This window comes from Pleurodeles waltl, chromosome 4_2 (assembly GCF_031143425.1).
Source record: "Pleurodeles waltl isolate 20211129_DDA chromosome 4_2, aPleWal1.hap1.20221129, whole genome shotgun sequence".
Classification (NCBI taxonomy): domain Eukaryota; kingdom Metazoa; phylum Chordata; class Amphibia; order Caudata; family Salamandridae; genus Pleurodeles; species Pleurodeles waltl.
Window position 1 is genome coordinate 446,316,902 of NC_090443.1, and position 22,096 is coordinate 446,338,997.

At 44.6% G+C, this 22,096-nt stretch overlaps 1 protein-coding gene across 1 annotated transcript in view; it reads right to left on the reverse strand.

The window, feature by feature from the left end:
- Positions 1–21,233, reverse strand: part of NIBAN3 (niban apoptosis regulator 3) — a 95,856-nt gene extending 74,623 nt beyond the window's left edge. Inside the window, exons 1-2 of the mRNA XM_069231741.1 lie at positions 21,112–21,233; positions 14,727–14,857 (exon numbers count right to left, since the gene is read on the reverse strand). Coding sequence (XP_069087842.1) covers positions 14,727–14,857; positions 21,112–21,166 — 186 coding nt within the window. The 5' untranslated portion in view covers positions 21,167–21,233. The remainder of the gene's footprint in view (positions 1–14,726; positions 14,858–21,111) is intronic.
- Between the last annotated feature and the right edge of the window lie 863 nt (positions 21,234–22,096).

Genomic DNA, 22,096 nt, shown 5'->3' on the forward strand with positions numbered 1-22,096 from the left:
CCCATAGTTTACTATATTTAGCACTGTCGTTAAAATATGTACCGTATTTCGAGCATTTAAATGCGTACATTAATCCAAACGAGCTACAGAGATTAAACTAATTGAGAATGCTGTAAACTGCCACACGTTTCCGAAGACCTCCTGAATGAATGGTTTCTGTTTACGTGGACGATGTTGGTGGTCACAAAGACCTTACACCTTTAATGTTCCTCCTCACATACACTGATTCTTTTGTAGCAGCAGATGACCCGGATGTGAACTTTGTTGGCAATCATGTCTCTTGCACAGAGCCCTTGAAGTGCTCACTAGAGTTCCTCATATTTAGTACAAACATACCAAATGGGGTAAAGTTTCCTGTCCACTCTGGTTACCGGTCCGTAGGAGGAGGGTTAAGGTGAGCCTTTCCAGTGGTTTATGTACCCTCTGTGAGGTCAAGTAATTCTGGGTTATCGAAGAATTAAAACCTTCAGCTGGGCCCATTATCCTGGTACCCACAAGGGCCCTCTACACACTTGTATGCTGAATTGAGTGGCTGCTGTGACACATTCCAGTTATACAGACGCACAGACACCATCTCTTCAGGTTTTTCTCTACGAACCAAATTCATTTATGCAAAAAGTACACATTGGATGCAATAGTGAATTTCTTACGAGTATCTAACAGAGGTACTGCATACACTAAACATTATATATTTTGTTTACTGTTAACAATTGGATTTCCTTTATTTTGCAAGACTTTATTACAAGGGAAGTAATTATATATATCCTTTGTCATTTTAGCTCTTTGTAATAAACCAAATGCCCTTCAATTTAATGTAAAAAAAAAACATGAATTATGTCTTGTTTGTGAAACACACAATCCGTTTGTACAGATATTAAAGTGCACGGCCAAATTGTACCTGCCGGAACAAGTGCTTACAACGCAGAAAAATGCACAAAGGATGTCAAGCCGAGATCCGGTTAAACTATCAGTGCCAGCTTATGCGTGCCCTTTCATTAGTCACTGCGGTAAGGGTTGAACAAAAGTCAGCTCGTGCTAGCTCAAGGTGTGTTTCTCATCCTGGGCAGAGGATAAAAAGGAGTCTGGGTGAATGAGGGAGCTATTACAGGTGGGGGAGGCATCGCTGCACTTTTGCCAATAGCGACTCAAGGCTTCTCCCGAGTGTGAGCTGTGGAAGCACAAGTTATGCTCTGTGGTGGTTGGTCACGTTCTCTGATCCAAGGTGCCACCTGAACACTGTTCGTGGACTATTCCGAAAAATGATGTTCCACGGTGACCACGTGCTTTCAATAGCCTCTTCCATATATTGCCCAAAAGCGATACGATTTGAGTTTCAAAAGGATCTATTGGTGTTAGCAAAGGACAATAAAAAACAAATCATAGAAAAACTACCCGCACCCCCCACCCCCCCTCCGACCCTACAACTGCACCTACATCTCACTTTGCAAGCCAACCTCCGAGTAGGGTTTCCTCTGGCAGGAAACAGTTTCGTTTCTCAGCAGTCTTGGGTGGTAAAACCGGTACACAGCACACTCACCTCCCAGGCTGAGGGGGTGGCGGCTCATGGCAGGTCTGCAAGGTTCTCACACTTCTTGGGAGTGTCATATCTTTAAAATGCTGGGAGAGTGACTGCAATAAACATCCCTGGTTAGAGAAACTGACGTTTTGTCCCGGCCAAGTCTATTCCATCCCAGTAGCAAAGCATTGGCTACCATACCCGTCTAACAGGGTGGCAGCAGTAGCAGCCCACCTGCTTAGGGCAGTTGTTTTTATCTGATGATAGCGTAAGGGAGATAAATGTTTGATTACATCTCCCGAAGTCGCATCTCACTTCAGGAATCAGCCCTAAAGGACAAATGGACACGTGGGTTTGATGGGGCTTTGCTACAGTAGTTCTCTCAATATCAGTTTATACCGCCTTACCCAGCCCACGAAAGCTCTGCAGATGCCTCCAGTCCTAAAGGATATAGAAGGATTTCAGTCTGTACCCACATGCCTGCTAGCCTGCCAACGGAATCTATGCTTGTTGGCATTAAGATGCCACCTAAATAATATTTTCCGGCTGGGTTACTCCCCGTAGGCATATGTAACTGCAGCCTTTGCAAACATGCATCCTACCTGCTCATCCACACTCTTTACAATGCCAAAAGGCATCTCTGTCCTGAAATTCTGGGTTCCGTAAGAACATGGCGAATAGGGAAATGGAAAGCAAGCTCCTCCTAACTCCATCAGGGCCCCCAGTCCTCCGCTTAGTGTGTGTAACTGGGAAGACAACAGTGTTTCAGACATATGTCCCGTCCTCAGCCATTAAACGTCCCACAATGGACAGCCCACACATGTGTGAGCAATGACACGCCAGTGGCACTCTGTGTCTCCTCTAGACCACTAAAGGTAAAAACCCTAATTGTGTATTCGCTATGCCCAATCCTCCCTCCCCGGGGCACTGGACCGTGTTCCCGGGTTCACCAAGCCAAGAATATAGGCTATGCCTGGGACAAAAACAGAACCGTGTGTGGGATCATCATTTCCACTAACACTATCTGCCCTGGACATGGAGGACCTGGGCATGGAGGACCTGAAGACGGCACACGGCCCTGAAAGTCGGAGCCTATCTGCTTGAGGTTGGTGGATAAATGACTCCAAACAGTTTCCTAACATTCGGGATTTGGGAGATTCCTAAAGGCTTAATGGACGATCTGCTCCACTTGAACCTGAAGTCTTTGAAGCCGCCCCCAGGTGTACGGTGCAGAAGCTGGGCGGTGCTCCACTGTGCGTTCTGTCTAGGTCATATATTTTAGAACAGTTCTATGGGTGAGTGTTATGGGCCAGTAAAGAATAGATGAAACACAGGTGCATCTGAAGTATTTCAATGGATCACCACCAACCAGTCACAGGAAAGGCAGACCCCTAAATGACCAGAACAGAACCGCAGGGACAGAACATGACTGGTGACGTGCAAGGATTCCGAAGGTCCTCCTGATGACAGCACTAGGTTCTAAAAGAAGTAGAAAGGCAAGAAAACAAACCCACAACAGTGAGCTTGTGTAATTGTCCACTTAGTCGAGGTGGGCCCAGTATCTTAGTACAGTTTTACAAAACAGCAGCAAATGCGTAAGAGGGATCCCTGTAAGTTTTCAGAAGCCTGGAGATAATATTCCGGATAAAGCAGCAGATCTACAAACATCTACATTTTTTATTCAGTCAATGAATTATTAACATACAAACGTTTTGCTTTCTCAACCTTAAGCCTGAAAATGCTGAAGAAACTCAACTAATACGTCCATCGGCCAAATTAACGAGTTTCATCCGGTTCCTTGAAGGTAAAATGAAAAACAAGAATGTATCAAAAAGTAGGTTACACTATTTCATGTTTGATATTATCTTTATTTCATATCATACCTTCACTACTGATAAGCACTGCCTAATTTGAGTCAATGTGTGCTGGTGGGGGCGCATCGGCACACAGTTTTGCGGACAGGCACTCATCGGGTATATCCCTAGAGCCAGAGAGGGAAAACACAGAAACTGGAAAGAAGGAGGGAGAGTAAGACACAAAAATCGGAGAAAGCAGGAACCTGCAAGGGTGAGATAAAGAGGCAGGGAGTGTTTAGTATTGGATTAAAGAGGCATGAATTGGATTCAAGACTATGCATTTGGGCTTCCACGGGGGGGGGGGCCCACCCCTGCGAGCAGCAGCAGCCGCAAAACTTTTACAACAAAACCATAATAAAATATGTTTATTATGGTTTTGTTGTAAAAAAGGCTGGGCCATGGGGCATGACAGGGAACTAGTGGGAGTGCACAGCACTTCCCTCAGTGTATATGTATGTTTGGCTGGTCGTCTTGGTCCGGCCAAACACACATGCACACTAGACTCCTTCCAAGAAGACAGCTGACATAGACTTTCACTCTGCCTCGGAGCACCCAGCAAGGGTGCTCTGTCCAATCCTCACGCTGCTTTCATGCTGCCAGCAGCATGAAAGCAGCGTGAGGATTGGCCGCAGGGCAGGCTGGGAGCTTGTGTCTACAACTTCTGGCAGCCAGAGGAGCCAGAGGAGCAGCCAGAGGAGCATATCGGAACGGCGCTAAGAGAAAGGTACTTTTTAAAATTATTATATATTTTTTTCATTCACTCCCTCTGGTGAGCTGCGACTGGCTTCCACAATTAATAGCGCCAGATGTGTCCTTCTGAGCAGACCTTTGGACACCAGCACTCATTATTTTACAAATGAAGCAGTGGTGATAGGTAATATATTATGCTGCAGGGCAGTTTCACCTTTGAAATGATCCCTTGGCTCTGAGTTCATATGAGCAGTAAGGTTGTAAAACTGCAGTTGTCAGGCCTCAGAATTTGGATGATATCGCAAAAAAGTAGGGAATATTTCAAGCACCAAGTGGGGTGTAGGGAGTTTGTTCCAGAGTAAAGCCGCTCATACTGAATGGGAGCATCCTCCCACCTGAGGCTTTAAAAAATGTAGAAAGTTGCAATAGTTGAGTTTGATGGGCACATAAAACAGTGGTTCCCAAACTTTTTTGATCCACGACTCCCTTGATTGGCTGTTGGCCATGGCTCCTCATTATGTTACTTTTTTTGGCGGGTGGGGGATGTAAGCCCGGCCTCAGGAGTACTTCAAATTTTCTCCCTAAAAATAATTGGGATGAGGCAGTTGAATGTATTATAATCATACACCCTGAAGCCTAGAAACACGCCCATTGTCCCAGAATTACGCCCACAAATCTAAGATCACACCCACAGGGAACCACCCACAGATTTGATCTACTAGCATTGCTTTGCCCAGTGGTTGACATTTTCTCGTGGGTGGAGGCCGGTTCACCAACATTGTCTCTCTCTTACTGGGGACGTAATGATTTAAAGAGGATACTCTTTTTATAATTGTGCTATTGGTGGGGGTCCTGAGCAAAGAACAGAAACTTGACGATCTAGCCCTCTTGTTGTTTAGCCATTTTAGTTATAGCTTAATACATGTTATTTTAGCAAACGAGGCCTACCGCTGTGCACTTTAACCTAGATATATTTCATTCAGCTTCGTTTTTATTATTTTAACAATAGCCACATTAGCGGTCTTGGTTTATTTTCTCTATGTAGCTGTTCTTTACCTAGGCCAGCACTCCGTTCTTAAACAAGACATTTCTTTCACTTTGTGCTTTTCTGAAGGATGCAGTAAGATAGGTTGCTTCAAAAGTGGTACGCTTTGTCTCCGATGTTCACAGAAACATACACACTCTTACGTGGGGATCCTTTCTTGGAACATCAGCTGTTTTATTATAAAAACACTGCTTTGACCCATGTATGTTAGAGGGAGATTCCAGCCAGATGACCACGACTGTATGCTGATTGCTGAGTGCTTCGCTGCAGCTGCTTATGTAGACTACAGGCCTCTTGCAAAGGTATGAGGGATGATGTCTTCCCAGGGGAACCTGAAGGGCAGAATTAGAGCTTAATATGCTGCTCTAACATAGTCAAGTTAGGAATCATTCTTAAAAACCGTAGTGACAACATGATAGCATTATTTTTGTGTTTTACTCTCCTTGCCACAATTTTAATCCTGACATGCTTCATCGTCCTAGTTATTGCAATACATGCTTTATTATCTAAGAAGCAGTTACTTCAATTAAACCTTATTGAATAATACCCTGCCTCTGACTGTCCTTGCATATGTGAGACTAATGTAGCTGAGAGAAACGGATGAGATCTGAGTGACCACGATTTCCCTGAGGAGTCATTTGTGTCATGTGCCCGGTTACCCAATCATCCCTGCTCTTGGGTGGAGATGAGGCACTGCTAATTAGGCAGAACAAAACCCGGATTAGGCCGGCAGGTGTCACCTGTAGTGGGTTCAGACTCAGTCCCCAACAGCACAAGTGATTCTGCTGCCCGAATCCAGTAGTCTCATTAGGATAATGAGAACCTACGCAACACTCTCTAATTGGACTAAACATACATTTGGGATGAGGTGCATGTTTTAAGTCATCGAACGGCTCCAAACTACAATGCAATTGTCATTTTTGGGAATGATGGGGATTCTCTCCTTCTCCATTGGGGGGGGGTCAATCAACTCCCCTATTTTACAGCTTGCATTCCTGGGTTTTGGATTCTGGATTTGCATTGCACCCCTCCTTTTTGAACATCAACTCCGAGCCTCCTCTCCCACTTACTTTTCCCCTTTTATTACCTTTACCCGCAGCCTCAAGCCACAGGAGAGCAATTTTCAGGTCAGTGCTGGGCCCGGGCTGGCCGGCAGTGACTAGCTCCTGTCCGATGAGACTGAAGAATAGGAGGTGGTTCTGCCTCTCAGAATACTAGAGCCAGAGGAAAATGGTCTATAGCCTCCACGGAACACCTGGTACTGCACAGGTGCGAGTAGTCTGCTTATGGTCTGTGAAGACTCCATCTCCCATGGCTCCCTATGCTTGCTTGTGCTGTAGTGGTGAGGTGAATGACGTGCACTGTTACCACAAGAACAAAGATACAGCGGAGCCTACAACTCCCAACACCGCATGCTCGGTGCACCTGGAAACAGAGGAGATGCTTCCGGTAGTCCCGCTCCACAATTGATGGCAAGAGCAGTGAAATACTTTATGATGGAGTTATTGAACTGGTTAAGATAATTGATGATTAGGTCAATAGATAATGTTGCATATATAAGTCACTCCTATTGCTCCTTATGAATTATTCCAGTCATTTAGATGTTAATGTATGCTGTACTGTGCCAGTTTAACCTTTCACTTTCTATATCTATCAGTTACCGAAGGTATAACTGTTTGCCTTGTATATAGTAAGGGCTTCTATTAACCAACAATAAAGATCTTTTAACTTTCAATGAAATTGTGCTGTCTTGTCAGAATACTGCAGTATCCTATGTTAAGCCAGTTGCTAAGCAATCCTTCTCTGGGCTGATCAAGCTATAACCTTTGTATCAGTAAACGCCTGGTTAGGGATAAAAAAAGGAATGCTGAAAGTAAAGTTTGTATAGGAGTTCATCTTAAAAACAAGAATGTGAGAGAATCCAGAGCTTGAGAAATTCTTGGTTTATATGCAAAAATGCATTCTAAAGCGAAGCAGGGCCTAGGGAGGAGACTTAGATAGGCTTAGGTATGTACCACTTTGTATTAGTCTTACTGATGGATAAGGATTCAGTTGACCCAACCTCAGCTGAGACACAGTGGCAATCCTTGTTTTTCTGTACCACCCACCGTCATGTTACTGGTCTGTCAAACTTACAGAACACAACAAGATACACTGTTGTCATAGGAGACTGGAGAAGACAATCCATTGGTGTATAAAGAACAAATATTTTAGGGTCTTCCTGTCTGGCAAACATGGAAAGTATAAGACCCCGAGATTCACATCTCAAATTCAGATTAAAACCACTAATGTTTGCTGCCGAGATAGTTCAGCCTTAAGTTAATGGATACAGACTTGACTGACCAATGAAATTGAGCAATTTATGTGCCAAAAGTGTAATTCAATAAACTATGTTAAAGCATGTTTTTGTGAAACGAATATTGAACCACCACAAGTCGAAAACAACTCCATAACTATGATATATACTAAGCAAGGACTTAAGTGGGTGGCCCAAGAAGAAAGTCCTCTATCATATACCCCACAGCTCTGGTCCTCGTAATAAGGAATTTTCAAATGTTCAGCATAAACACTATACAGGGAGTGCAGAATTATTAGGCAAGTTGTATTTTTGAGGATTAATTTTATTATTGAACAACAACCATGTTCTCAATGAACCCAAAAAACTCATTAATATCAAAACTGAATATTTTTGGAAGTAGTTTTTAGTTTGTTTTTAGTTTTAGCTATGTTAGGGGGATATCTGTGTGTGCAGGTGACTATCACTGTGCATAATTATTAGGCAACTTAACAAAAAAAAATATATACCCATTTCAATTATTTTTCATTACCAGTGAAACCAATATAACATCTCAACATTCACAAATATACATTTCTGACATTCAAAAACAAAACAAAAACAAATCAGTGACCAATATAGCCACCTTTCTTTGCAAGGACACTCAAAAGCCTGCCATCCATGGATTCTGTCAGTGTTTTGATCTGTTCACCATCAACATTGCGTGCAGCAGCAACCACAGCCTCCCAGACACTGTTCAGAGAGGTGTACTGTTTTCCCTCCTTGTAAATCTCACATTTGATGATGGACCACAGGTTCTCAATGGGGTTCAGATCAGGTGAACAAGGAGGCCATGTCATTAGATTTCCTTCTTTTATACCCTTTCTTGCCAGCCACGCTGTGGAGTACTTGGACGCGTGTGATGGAGCATTGTCCTGCATGAAAATCATGTTTTTCTTGAAGGATGCAGACTTCTTCCTGTACCACTGCTTGAAGAAGGTGTCTTCCAGGAACTGGCAGTAGGACTGGGAGTTGAGCTTGACTCCATCCTCAACCCGAAAAGGCCCCACAAGCTCATCTTTGATGATACCAGCCCAAACCAGTACTCCACCTCCACCTTGCTGGCGTCTGAGTCGGACTGGAGCTCTCTGCCCTTTACCAATCCAGCCACGGGCCCATCCATCTGGCCCATCAAGACTCACTCTCATTTTATCAGTCCATAAAACCTTAGAAAAATCAGTCTTGAGATATTTCTTGGCCCAGTCTTGACGTTTCAGCTTGTGTGTCTTGTTCAGTGGTGGTCGTCTTTCAGCCTTTCTTACCTTGGCCATGTCTCTGAGTATTGCACACCTTGTGCTTTTGGGCACTCCAGTGATGTTGCAGCTCTGAAATATGGCCAAACTGGTGGCAAGTGGCATCGTGGCAGCTGCACGCTTGACTTTTCTCAGTTCATGGGCAGTTATTTTGCGCCTTGGTTTTTCCACACGCTTCTTGCGACCCTGTTGACTATTTTGAATGAAACGCTTGATTGTTCGATGATCACGCTTCAGAAGCTTTGCAATTTTAAGAGTGCTGCATCCCTCTGCAAGATATCTCACTATTTTTGACTTTTCTGAGCCTGTCAAGTCCTTCTTTTGACCCATTTTGCCAAAGGAAAGGAAGTTGCCTAATAATTATGCACACCTGATATAGGGTGTTGATGTCATTAGACCACACCCCTTCTCATTACAGAGATGCACATCACCTAATATGCTTAATTGGTAGTAGGCTTTCGAGCCTATACACCTTGGAGTAAGACAACATGCATAAAGAGGATGATGTGGTCAAAATACTCATTTGCCTAATAATTCTGCACTCCCTGTACATCTAGGGCTCCTGCAGTCTGCTATGGAATCCCCTCCGCTCACCAAACAGCGCGCGCAGACAGGTGGCGGCTCGGACTGTCACCCGTGTGGTGGCTCTTGCGACTTTTCACACAAATCCTGTGTCAAACATGGGAGTTTCCAGAGCTGGACCTGCGCCACACCCTCACTGTCAAAGGCAACACAGGACTGAGAAACTAACACCCCTTGAAGTCTCCCTGAACAATGTATTCCCACCCCAGTGATACCTTCTTGTGGCAAGCCCAGACGTCGGAGGCTGAGAACCTCTGTAGCACCACACAAGAGATGGAAGGCATACCAGCAGCTAGAGACGCAGACATCTTGTTTCTGGAGCTTGCTGCAATGGGGATAATCATGAGATCACATACGCACAAACACAACAAGCAAGGATGCACCGCACCACTTCCGCTTTTGTCTATAATGGGGCTGGCAGTTTTTTAGCGCGACAGACCCTGAACTTGAGGGGACACGTTGCTGCTCATCTGTAAAGTTCAACCCAGAATTCTTAGGGTTTGTTTGCTTTAGCGTTTCCACAAACTGATGAATACCCACACCACTCTTCCTACTCACACACAGTATCTACCACTAACTGAGTGCTTGGTGCGCGGCGCCCCTGGCTAGTTTGGATGGCGCACCAGGGTGCACACAGACTTGGAGCCACTGACAAATGAAGCCATTTTGGTTAGGAAAAAATGTCAAGCTATAAGGAATACATTAATTAACAGATTAATTAACAGACTAATTAACAGATTTTTATACTGGCAAAAGTATAGATTATATAGAGCCTGATTACAAGTTTAGGTGCTATTATTGCACCTGATAAATAATGATACAACAGGATACGTAATTTATCAGGTGTGATAACGCCTACAACGAGGCGGTGGTGAATAACACCAAAATAAGATTTTCGTGTTTAATGCACCAAAATCCACATGATACGCTAAATATCAGATGCATTTCCCTCCGTTAATATTTGGCAGGTTTGAATTGCTGAAATTTAAAGAAGGTTAGGTTTTTTCACGTATTGCATTAAATGCCTACCAACTTGTAATTCCATCCCATGCATTAACAGGGGTTTACGCACGGGTCAGACTTTAACGACCGACTTAGAGGGAACATGAATGAGTATTACAACAAAAAAACAAAAAACAATTGGTGGTGAAGGTTTCACATCAAGAGCCAAGGACATGAGTGGCATCACAATATGCAATCACCAAATAAGGGACTATTTTACCGATATAGATTGAACTTCGGGAACAAAGGGACAGCTAAATCATTCAAAAGTCAACTGTAGTTGAAGAGTTGCAAAGCAATTTATCAATCCAAGATTCCGGAAACTCCAGAAAGCTGTGCTAGATACAACCCAACCTGAAAGATACGATGGCTTAATAACAGATAAAAAGAGGCACAACTGGAGGAAAAAACACATATTACATCAAACCAAGCACCCTTGTGTCTGAAATGCGAGGAAGCTTCTATGTCATATAAAAGAAAATCCTGAAAATAAACCCTAGACAAAGGGACACAAGCATTTGCAATGCAATCGGTCTTGCATTTGCTCGAATTAAAGGTACTAGCGTTAGAAACTCCTTACCGGACTTTTCTTGCCACATAACTTGAAAATCAAAAGAAAAACAGTTTCACATAAGCGAGCCGATTCACAGCGCCACGGCCGCCATGAGCATCAGCGGCAACGAAAGACACAAAAGAAAAAGAAGTTCGCTCTCAGTCAAATTTATAGGCAAACGTGCAATTAGCCATGTAACAGGGTTGATAGCCAAGGCTAAACCGCTCCAAGGAGGGACAAACGTAAACCCTTTACCAATGTCATCAAAGGATTTTTGAAGGGCAGGCCCACGAACAAGTGATAGTGATGGGCATGAGGTGGGCATTGTTAAAAGCCCAGATACATAGCAACACGTCGGAAAAGCAGCGCATGCGCGCTGCTATGCTCGACCTAAAAATACAGCGCTGCAGCTTTGTTTTCCCATGATGCCATGACTATTGAAACAAACTAAAGGACCTTTTACCATTAATATTTGTATACTTGCCTGCTGCCCTACGATTGATACAAAATGGCTGCATTAGGAGCTGACAATGGCTTCAGTTTCCAAACTACAGCGTTGATGGTAAGTTAGCATCTGGCTCCTGAGTGGACTTACATCAAGAGCATGGTGAGGTCTGCTAATTGTGGTGTAAATGAAGTAGTGTATTTTGAGGAGCCTAAATGCTTATCAAATTATGTTACCGTTCATTTTGCCCTAAATCTTGTCATAATCCGGCATCGTTTTAGAAAATACTTGGTAGGCTGTGAAAAATGTTCCATTATCATCATGTAATTTCCATAATTTGCACAAATTCATGTTGGGCAAATTGTCCAAAATATCAGAAATTAAGCAGGCGTAAAATGTCACACAATTCTGCTGAAGTGCACTGGTTCAAACAGAAAATGATTTAGGGGAAAAAATTTGAGCAGAAAATGTATCATGGGAGACATTTTCTCTGCAAACTAGTTCCCTTGCCAGTATGTTGAATCACTATTGAATATGAGGTATGCCCTTGCATTCAATTTTCGCCTGAGATACTGCAAACTGCATTTCACATAATTTACGCATACGTTTGGGAGGAAAAATTACACAATTTCAAATACATTTAGAATGTAGTGCTGCGAGGCCATACCAACTGCTTAATACGTGCTATATAAATAATCCGAGCACATGCAAGTGTGATATATAATGTAGTTTGTTTTGTCTGTGCTATCACTGGAATGGAACAGGCTCTGCGAATATTCTGACTGATGTAGAGGTGATTTTTATCTGTAGCCATCAACAGCAATATTATTTTCTGACAACAAACGCTTTCAAATGTAAAGTGGCAGCAACCCCACCCTCCCTATTTCCATTTCAAACATTAAATGTCACCTTCAAAGTAAAAAAAAAAAACAAGGCTGAAAAACAGCTGTTGCCCACTCCTGTTTATTAAGAGAAGCACTTGCGTGAGGACAACTTCAAAAACATTCCAGCTTTGTTATATAAACTGTGATAGGTGTGGTGTGCCAGGTGAAATATCAGAATACACTGAGGGATTCTGGTGAAAAAACCTCAGGGTAATTATGCTAACAATATCACTTACTCATACTTTCGTTGGATCAAATGTACATTGGTTTGGGCTCAGCTCCAGGTGTTTGAACCAGTTACTAAGAAGTGTCCTTTGTAACAACACGTTAAACTAGTGCACATGACCTAATGTCCGGACCATAGAGGCATGTCCACGTGAAATAGTTTTGTGACTACTTAGCTTGCTTTCCAGATACTCATCCAATATGACTTTTTTGTTTTCTGCATGCCCACATTATAGATAATTTCAGATATTGCTTAGTCTTTTTTTGTTTTTTCTCGTCGTGACAATTTGTTACAATGTTTGTAGTGACAAGTTGCTTATATGCGCTAAACATTAATTTGGTGACATTTGAAGTGAACACTTCTGAGACATCTTCATTTTGATGTTCTCTAGAAAATTCCGTGCTGAAGTGCTGTTTTCGTGACCTCAGAATTTACGTCCCTGGCCAATGTTTCCTCTGTAGACAAGTGTGAGTATACATTTTTAAGAAGCTATTCAAAACTTGATGGGCTTTGTTTTAAAAAAAATAGTCTAAAGTTACATATTAAACTCATTTGTTCAGTTCTTTCTGAACAATGCATTTTACCTTTACTATCATGTATTAGTGTGCCAGTATACTTTATTTAAATACATTTTATGTGGACTGACCATCTCAACTATCTATTTAACATATTTGTTACTAACTCTCAGGTTTATGTTTGGGTGCTTTATTGCATACAATGCAGTTGTATAAAAGCTCATGTTTCACGGCAGAGGGTGTTATTTCACAAAACTCTGTGAAATATGTATTTCATCCAATTGGAAGACAGGATTATATCCGAGTTTACATCCACCAGGTAACTAAACTCTAAGCATGACAGTGTATTTGGATGATAGCTCTAACCCATATTATAAATGTTCAGTATTGCCCATTGTTCAATGAACTACGTCATGAATACTACCTCAACCTGAATATTCTATATACTCTCAGGAGCCTCTGGTGTTAGCATAACAGTGCTGGAAAAGGATTACAAGAGCTGAGCTTATCCACTGTCTGTTTTTAAATCAGAAATCTCTTCATGAAAAGCTTAAAATTCAAATTGAAATCAAGGCTTATTTGGTCGCTCTACCTTGCCGGAAACAATTTCAATAATCACTGAATTCACAGCAGATTGTGTTTTTAACAAAGTCTGTTAGCTATAAAGCTGTGTATCCCTAACTACATAATGGAAAACAGACAATGAACCTGTCTAGGTCATTTTTTTCACTTACTCTTTTCAACACACATTTCTCTGTTTGAAACTGCACATAAATAAGCTTCTAATACAAAAAACACACGGCTGGTAATATGCTGCTCTATTGCTATCTTGGGGTTTCTGGTGACATTTACAAACCACTCAGCTTCCCGCCCCATTATGTCTCCAGTGCCACAGAGGGCAACATTGGCCCATGTTACACAGTTACCCGTTCTATATCCTCCACAAATCTACTCCTAACAGATTGCGAGTATGAAACCAATGATATGTCACATTAGCGTTAGCACACTTGAGAGACAAATATGTTACTACATTAATATGGACTACCATCTACAAACAATTGGCCATGCTGAGTGGGTGAAAATTGAGACTGGATACACTCTTACTCTTCCCCATCTCAGAACTTTTGGGTGCCCACCAAAGATTGTGATACTTCATTAAGATTTTAGAGAAAACTACTCTTATATCTACCACATAAGAAAGTGAAAGCAGGTGTGATGCCTTACGTGCATGTAACACTAGCAAAGAAGAAATTCAATAAAGAAGCATTGAAGGAGCCCTAAGCTACAGATATAATACCTAAAAAGAGTAAAAAGTGATTCCCGAATGGAAAAAACACATAATCTTCTTATTTTAAACAGATGCAACTAATTTGGCAAACAGCTAACAGGCAAATGTTTGTTTTTAATTACAGGTGTCTGCCATGTTCCATAAACTATATATTGTGCCCAATTTTGCTATTAAGGTATGTCATGTATTCGTGACATTGTCAGTGCACTTTCATACAAAAAGCTGTACTGTCTTTTTCAACAATCTGTTCTTCTGTGCTACAAATCCTGTGTTCATGCCATACAAACCATACTCCCTTATTATTAGCTTGTGATGCTCCACCTTCTACAACTGACCACAGCTACACTGCAAGTACAATATAGCTCAAATCTCTTAATTTCCACCGGCACAGGAAAGTATGGAACTAAATGTCCAAAGTTCCCATGCTCAAACCTCAGAAACCCCCTTTTTCCTTTCATCATATAGGTTATATACAGAGTATGGATACATTCACTCAGCCTTGTTGGTGGAGAGCGCTTTCAGGGCATGGTACTCACCTGACACTGCATGAGCTGCTGGCTGTGCCGGCCCTGTGGCTCCCCCTCGCTCCACAACCTTCTTAGGATGGCCACCGCCACCTGTCGATGATAGTAGGGGATGAAGGTTTTCACCACAGCCTCTGTGCGACCTGCGAGTGGGAGGCAAATACAGGCAAAATGTGGAGTAAGGCCTTGGACCCATGCTAAATGCTACCTTGGTCATGATTGGCTCTATACATGTGCTTCGGGGGATAAACACAGGGTGCTTGTGGTAAGCTGATGGAACAGCTGCATCGCCATCCAAAGATCTCTGGGGACCACATGTGGAGAACTGCGGTATGCTTTGACTAAACTAATGGCATTCTAGCATGGTCACCCTAAGCTATTCGACAAACAAATTGGGAGAAAGACTGGGCCCTCTCACTGACCGGAAATATCCCTAATAAGTTGCTTGATTTTGTTGGATAAATAACCCAGATGTCCAGTGTGCTAGACTTGCATCTACGAGATGATACCCACAACCAATTGTATTGGAGGGCCAGGAGGCTATCAACTGAGGTGCCAACCACATGCAGGGAAAGATATTCTAGATACTGACTAGGTTAGGACAATGAAATGGAGTCTGGTCAGGTGATGTTGGAACTCAATATTTTCACGAACGGAAAAGCAAAAGGTGGTGATCACCCTTCAGTGGTGGCTCTCATGCAAAGTTTTAGAGGGTTATTTCTGCATGCACAGTGCTTAACGTGCAGGTGATGGGCACAGGCACTCAGTTCTGGAGATATGGACTCGTTTTCGTCAGACTTTGACCCAGATTATAAGAGAAAAAGGCTTAACTAGGAAAAGCGTTTGGGGAAGAAAAAGAAAAAAGGTGACAAAGGGAGAAAGCAGAGATGGAAAAAAAACTCGAGCATGAGATAAAGAATATCTGAAATGGGGAGTAGTGGTAGAAAGAGGCATGACCCTAAATTAAAAATAGGCATCCTTGCTAAACTACAACCCCAGTATTTGTAATCTTCGGCCACCAGTACGTATTACTTTTTTCTGTCTCACTTTCTAGACAGCAAGGTGTGTGGTTGTGAAAGACCTTTTGCAGGCTTTCCAAAATGTAGAGTGGGCTTAAATCCCGCCCATTGCTTAACATTGGTTGGCTTTGTTGGCACTCTCATCTGCTTGTTTATTTGATCGTTTCCTTGTCCACCACGTATTTCTCCCTCCCCTAGAGAATAGCCTCTTTTTCATTCTTTTGCTTGGCCGAATGGTATTCTTACACTGTTGGCTTTTAGGGAACTGCTTTTTTCATTTCTTTTCAGCACAGTGTAAGAGTGCATGTTTTTTCTACCTCTCTCCTGTGTATGCTGTTTCCCTACCTCAAACACCTGCCTCCTGTGCACTTCTTGTTGATCTCTCACTCTCACATGCTGCTGTCTCTCTCGTGTACTTCCCACACGCACTTAGTGTTGTCCTCTCCCTTGTGCTGCTCTCGTGTGCTTCCCACCCCTCATACTGTTCCTCTCCTCATGTGCTGCTTTTTCCCCTCATCACCCAACCTGGTTTACTTTCATTTTCTCCAACCCCCAGCATCCCCTCCCCATACCACTGATTCCCCCACCAGCTTCTATGCTGCTTCCCTACTCTTTATGGGTATTTACATTTTTTGTTTGGGGGAGAGGTACTGGCAGCTGCCATCTGCTGCTTGGTGCTCTGCAGTTTTTTTGTTTTTTTTAATTTAACAATCTAATTGGTGGCTGCCACCTTACACTGGCCAATTGAAAAAAAAGAAGTGGACGCCTGGTGATGCTTGCGTGTGTCTACAGAATGACATGGCTGGGACAGTGCCTTTGTTTTTCTTTTTTTACCGATACTGCACAGCATTGGTACATAAACTCAATGACAGTGTGTCTTAAGACAAGACCTATTGGCTTTGCCACTGCTTGTTTTAACAATATAACCACTAAGCATGAACCGGAGTATTCATTTTCTTTTTTGTTGTTGCATATGTTAACTTTTGTGCTAATGATACTTTGCTTTCTGTTGCTATGTTACATCTAGACTGATCCTACTTGTATTACAAGCTAGTTCTATGCAACGTGCTGTCGTGAGTGAATGGCTCCGTTTGGAAAGCGGTAAGGCGCCATATAAATACCATAATATTAAATGAAGATATCTATAATAAAAAAAGATGGGTCTTCAGCAAACTGAGCCGTTATGGAAACAGGAAGCGCATCTATGTTCAGTCAAATTTGACAAGGGAACTGTGATACTGGGTATTGTGGGAGCAAAGGGGACTATGGTCGACCCGAGGATATACCTTGACGGGTCTACATCACAGAGGCAGTCGAAAGGGCCCACACAAGTTTTGTGTTTATCCTTACATTCGTTGCTGCCCGACTATAAACAGGAAGTTGCTTCTAGACTCAATATAAATCTTCAGCAAAGGCAGGGTCTCCCCTCTCTCTTTTTTACCCCCCCCTCCCCGGTGCTCACATTTTCCTTCCATGCCTCAGAAGAATGTTGCACAGAAATAGACGGCTGAGACAATTGTGGGATTGTATAGATGTGCAGTGCCCGGTCGGGCCTCCGACGCAGTTGGACAATATGTGCCCAGTGTGAGGGCCCAGTTCGCCCTCTGACATTCTGTGCGTGGACAGGGAGGGAGCGCAAATGCCAGGAACGATGGCGCGTGGAGAGCCAGGAGGAAGAGACAGAGGCCTAAAAGTGGTGCCATTGGTAAGCACACGGCCCCTCACTGAGGAGGGTCGTCGAGCAGGGGCGTAACGCCAAACCCTGCGGCCTCTGCGGCGCAGGAGGGCTCCACGTCACTGCGTAGGCCCGTAGTAGGTAAGAGGACGAGGAAGAGATTGGCAGGAACTGATAGATACAGGCTTCAGGACGAGAGGGGAGCCAGAGAAAAAGTGCCATGGGTTGAAAATGGTGCGATGTTTGAGGACACATGGCGTTCACTGAGGGCGTGTGAAAATGAAGGTCAAAGGAGAGGACAGAGGTAACCGAGCAGTGGGAGAGAAGGGGGAGAGTCGACAGAGGGAAAGAGTCAAGGACTGTGATCACTTATGAAGGGGGGAATCATGGGGGGTAAAGTCAGCAGACAGGAGTCAGAGGCGGCTGAGTAGTGATGCGAACAACTCAACAAGAGGGGAGTCCTGTGAGCCGGTGCCCAAGGCCACACATCCAGGGAAGGGCCCCTGGGAGGAGAATAAGAGCTGAGGGTCCCAAAAAAGGCAACACAGAGAGGCAGAGGCGGTGGCGTGGGCATTACCGAAGAGGCTCAGGGGAAGGTCACGGGCTGGCTGAGACCTACTTGAGCCTTACCCATGAAGATTGGACAACTTAACATGCCTGACACTTTATAAGAGCCTTAAACAAAAACCATAGCCTCAGATAGAGGGAAGCTGAGAACACTGCAGGTCTGAGGCCAGCAGACCAGAGCTCCAGGCTCGGGCAGTGTGAGGACAGCAGTGGGTCACAGGCCTGAGGCCCACTGGGCCTACGTCAAGTGCCATGGTCTGTGACATTACACAAGGTGGTACATGTAGCATGACGAAAGCGTGCAGCTCTACCACACTCTTAGGAACCTACGGATAGGACTTCCGAAATGTAGTCAGCACATTGCAAGACTGGAGAACTGTGGGTGTGCGCTCTCTGCAGGCACAAGGGATTGTGTTAGCTCTGAGTCAAACGTGCAACATCAGTGAGGGGCACCGGGGAACATGTGGAGGGAAGTAACATCTGCTCAGGAGTGCTGCACTGGAAGTGGGGGGGGTAGGGGTGCTCATTGATAGAAGCTACACTGCATGAGGCATCTTAATATCCCATGCTGCCAAATCACACAATTCCACCCACTCGCAGCCCAAACAGGTTGTGACTACAGTGTACAAGAGGTGGGGCCTCCAAGGAACCAATGTGCGCACCGCTGTCAGGCCTCTGAAACCTCAAGCTCCAGGGGCTAGTGGTCACTATTCAGGCCGCTTCAACTGTTACTTAGGCCGCTCTTTCCACACAACCTCTAACCTTCTGCTGGGGCGTCAGATCTCGTCATCGCTCGTCATAGTCTGAGGACCTGCCCAATAATTCACTACTTTAACAAGATTTTAGGTCGAGCATAGCAGTGCGCAAGCGCTGCTTTTCTGACCTGTTGTTCAGTATCTGGGCTTTTAACCACACCCACCGCAGGCCTATCACTAGTTCTTGGGCTTGCCTTTCAAAAATAATTTATTTTCGTTGGTAACTGTTTTACCTTCGTTCCTCCTAGGGCGGTTTTGTTACCCCTTGGCCATCGACCCTGTTGCATGGATAGTTGGATTTTTGCAGATAACTTTGACTGCGAGGGAACTTCTTTTTCCTTTTCTGTGTCTCCTTCACGCTCACTGCGGCACTTTGAATCGGCTCACTTTTGTCAACTGTTATACTTCTTATTTTCAGTTTGTGTAGCAAGAAGAGTCCAGTTAGAAATTTACAACGCAAATAGCTCTAACTTGAGTGAACGCGAGACCCATTGCATTGCAAATGTTTGTTCTCTGTTCAGATATCCCGGGGAGTCCCACGAGGCCCTTGTCTTGGTTTCATTGTGTCTGCAGCACCTGTGCCGAGGGAATGTGAAAAACACATCTTCATAACACCGCCCCGAACCCGGCCATGCCATCAAAGCCCCCAGGGATGTGCTTCAGTACTTTACATGAGACAACGCCCATGTCAGGGGGCAAGCATGAATATTTCTATTGTATCATAAACACATCCGAGTCTGGGAGGGGCGCAGCGGGTTGGAAGACAGGCAGCACGGGCCAGTGCGGATATCCAGGCTGCGCTAACGCCGATGGACCTCGGTCGATCCCTTGTGTAATCTATAGATCACAGGTTAGAATTTGAAGTGGGCAGTCCATCCCTTCTTCTATCAGCCGCCCACAAAAAGCGCGCGATTGGCTTGAACAATAGAAACACCGGTTACTGAAGCGCCAAGAGGCAATTCATTTTCTTCAATTCATTAACGCCAAGGTTGGTAAATATAGAGGGCAGGGTGGTAGATCAATTTAAAGCAAACAGGTGCATCAATTATATTCCGATATCCCTTTCCATTTGTGTGCCCTTACACTGCTACGTAGTGTTCAGACAGCGCCTAAAAGCGGCAACTTGTTGTTACATGAATCACATATCTTAAACACTAACTCAGCTTAGCCACAGGCAACGCAAGAGCTTTAGGCAATGCCAGCCATTCCAGCTTTTAAGGAATGCCCATTGATTTGCCACCAGGCTAGCAGTACGAGCAGCTGTGTCTTCCCAATCTCTGACAGGGGGCAATGCCCACAGGCTCTGCAGTGCCGCTATCCCAGCAGTGCCCATCTACCAATAGTGACAACAAAGTCCGCACCGATCGCATTGCAGTATGGGCAACACCGCCAGCCAGAGCTACATACCCCTTCTGGAGTGCTTGAAGTGAAGCCTGAAGGAACTCAACTGAGCCGTGCCAGAATCTCGGTGCCCTCTACCACAACTCGAGGCTGCAGCTTCTCTTCACCTGTGGGTGTGACGCCAGCAATGGATTCCTTCTTCGTATACCCGTAACATAGGGTGACCAGCAGTCCCGGAGAGTCCCGGTTTTTAGAGGTCGGTCCCGGTGTCCCGATGCTTCTCTTAATTTTATACAAATATCCCGGTTTTTGGGACAATGGTCATATTATTACATAAATGTTCCGGTTTTTGGAGACAAAGGTCAGATTATCTAGGGAAGCATAAATTAAAGCTATGCTCTCCTTTAACAGACGCCTACAAAGTATGCAATATTTAAAGTAATTTAACTGTTACTGTAAGGCAACACAGTCCCCTGTCTGCTCCCAGCACAGACACGGAGTGGGGAGCAGAGAGAGGTGGGTGGTGGGGGGTTGAGGGTGTAGGATGGGAGGTCAAGCCATAGCTAATTTTATATGTGCAGTCTTGTAAATGTGAGTGTGTGTATATAAATGTGCGTGTGTGCACACACATGTATAGTCACACATTCACAAAGCTACGCAAAAAAAGGACATGTCAGATATAAAAGTGAGTGTAAAGTATTTAGTCCTTCTTTTATGTCTGGCCTGACCCGGTCTTTGCCCCTCAAAATCTGGTCATCCTACCCTAACACACAATAGGCCCAAACTCTGACCTATGGGGCATCCCCGAGTTGCCTCCCTCTGCCACTTGGCCTACAATGCTAATGCATCACCAGTGCTCAGCCCTGGACAAAGTTTACCCGACAATGATGCCACCTGCCAGTAGCTCCCAAGCACAGCCAATAATCAAACTAAGTTCTCCGCCAACCAAAAAATATGCTGCGGGGTTTACATGGCCAATCCCTGAGGCACAGAAGCCCCCCCCCCCCCACTCACCCGCAGCGAACAAATGCATACAGTACCTCGTAGGTATCGCCGCTGCTCGACATCTGGCTGCTGGGAGTGTCCACCCCCCATCCTCCGGCTTGCATGTGCCCCTCTCCGTGGCCTGGAGCTCGCTGCACACACTTGGTGGGCAGAGACCCGTTCGGATATGGCAGCCACGGGCAGTGGAGAGGGTGCCTCCGTCAGACACCTCCCTGCTGGGTGTTATGAATATTCAAAACAAACTCTCTGTCCCCCACGCGGAGCAGAAAACAGCCAGGGAGGGGCCAGCTTCAGTGTCCACAACACCAGCTTAGAGTGTCAGTGTGCCCACTCTTGGACGACGAGGCTAGAGCGCAGCTAAGCACTGCCACCTCTTGCTGGCACCTCACGACGCGGGGGAAGCCCGTTGACCCACGGCTGCCCACTCGATCTCTCCCTGTTTCCGGGGACCCCAACCCGGACGAGCACCAGTCACCTGCGGGACGCAATGGGCGGAAAACGCCGTTCACTAGATGGCTTCGATAAACAGATGCTTGCTGTGCCCTCGCCTTGAAAAGTCCATTAAAACATGTAACATCTTTGCCACCTTACAATTTGGAGGGGTGTGTGTAGGGTCGTGAATATCTGGGTTGCAGAGGTGTGGGCATTTACTTTGATCACCATAGTCCACTTCCAAAGCTGGTTTTCCTAGTCTTCCTGCTAGGCGCTGGAAACAAGTTCCTTGACCACGAGAGCACCCGTGTTGGTACCAAATGGGTGGGTTCAAACGTGACAAACAAAACATGAAAAGTGCCATCAGATGCAAGCCTCAGGGCACTGTTCCACAGCTCTGCACCTGGCCTTGGTCTCGGTTCCTCTTAAAGCCTGTACACAGTACAACAGATGTCAAACTTTTTAAACTAAATTTAATTTGATTTTGGTGACCAATCTGTGGCTTTTAAGTCACTAACACAGTAGGCAAATAAGTGAAACAGGACGGCTAAGGGGAAAGATAACCAATGGTTTCCGAGGTCTTTTTCA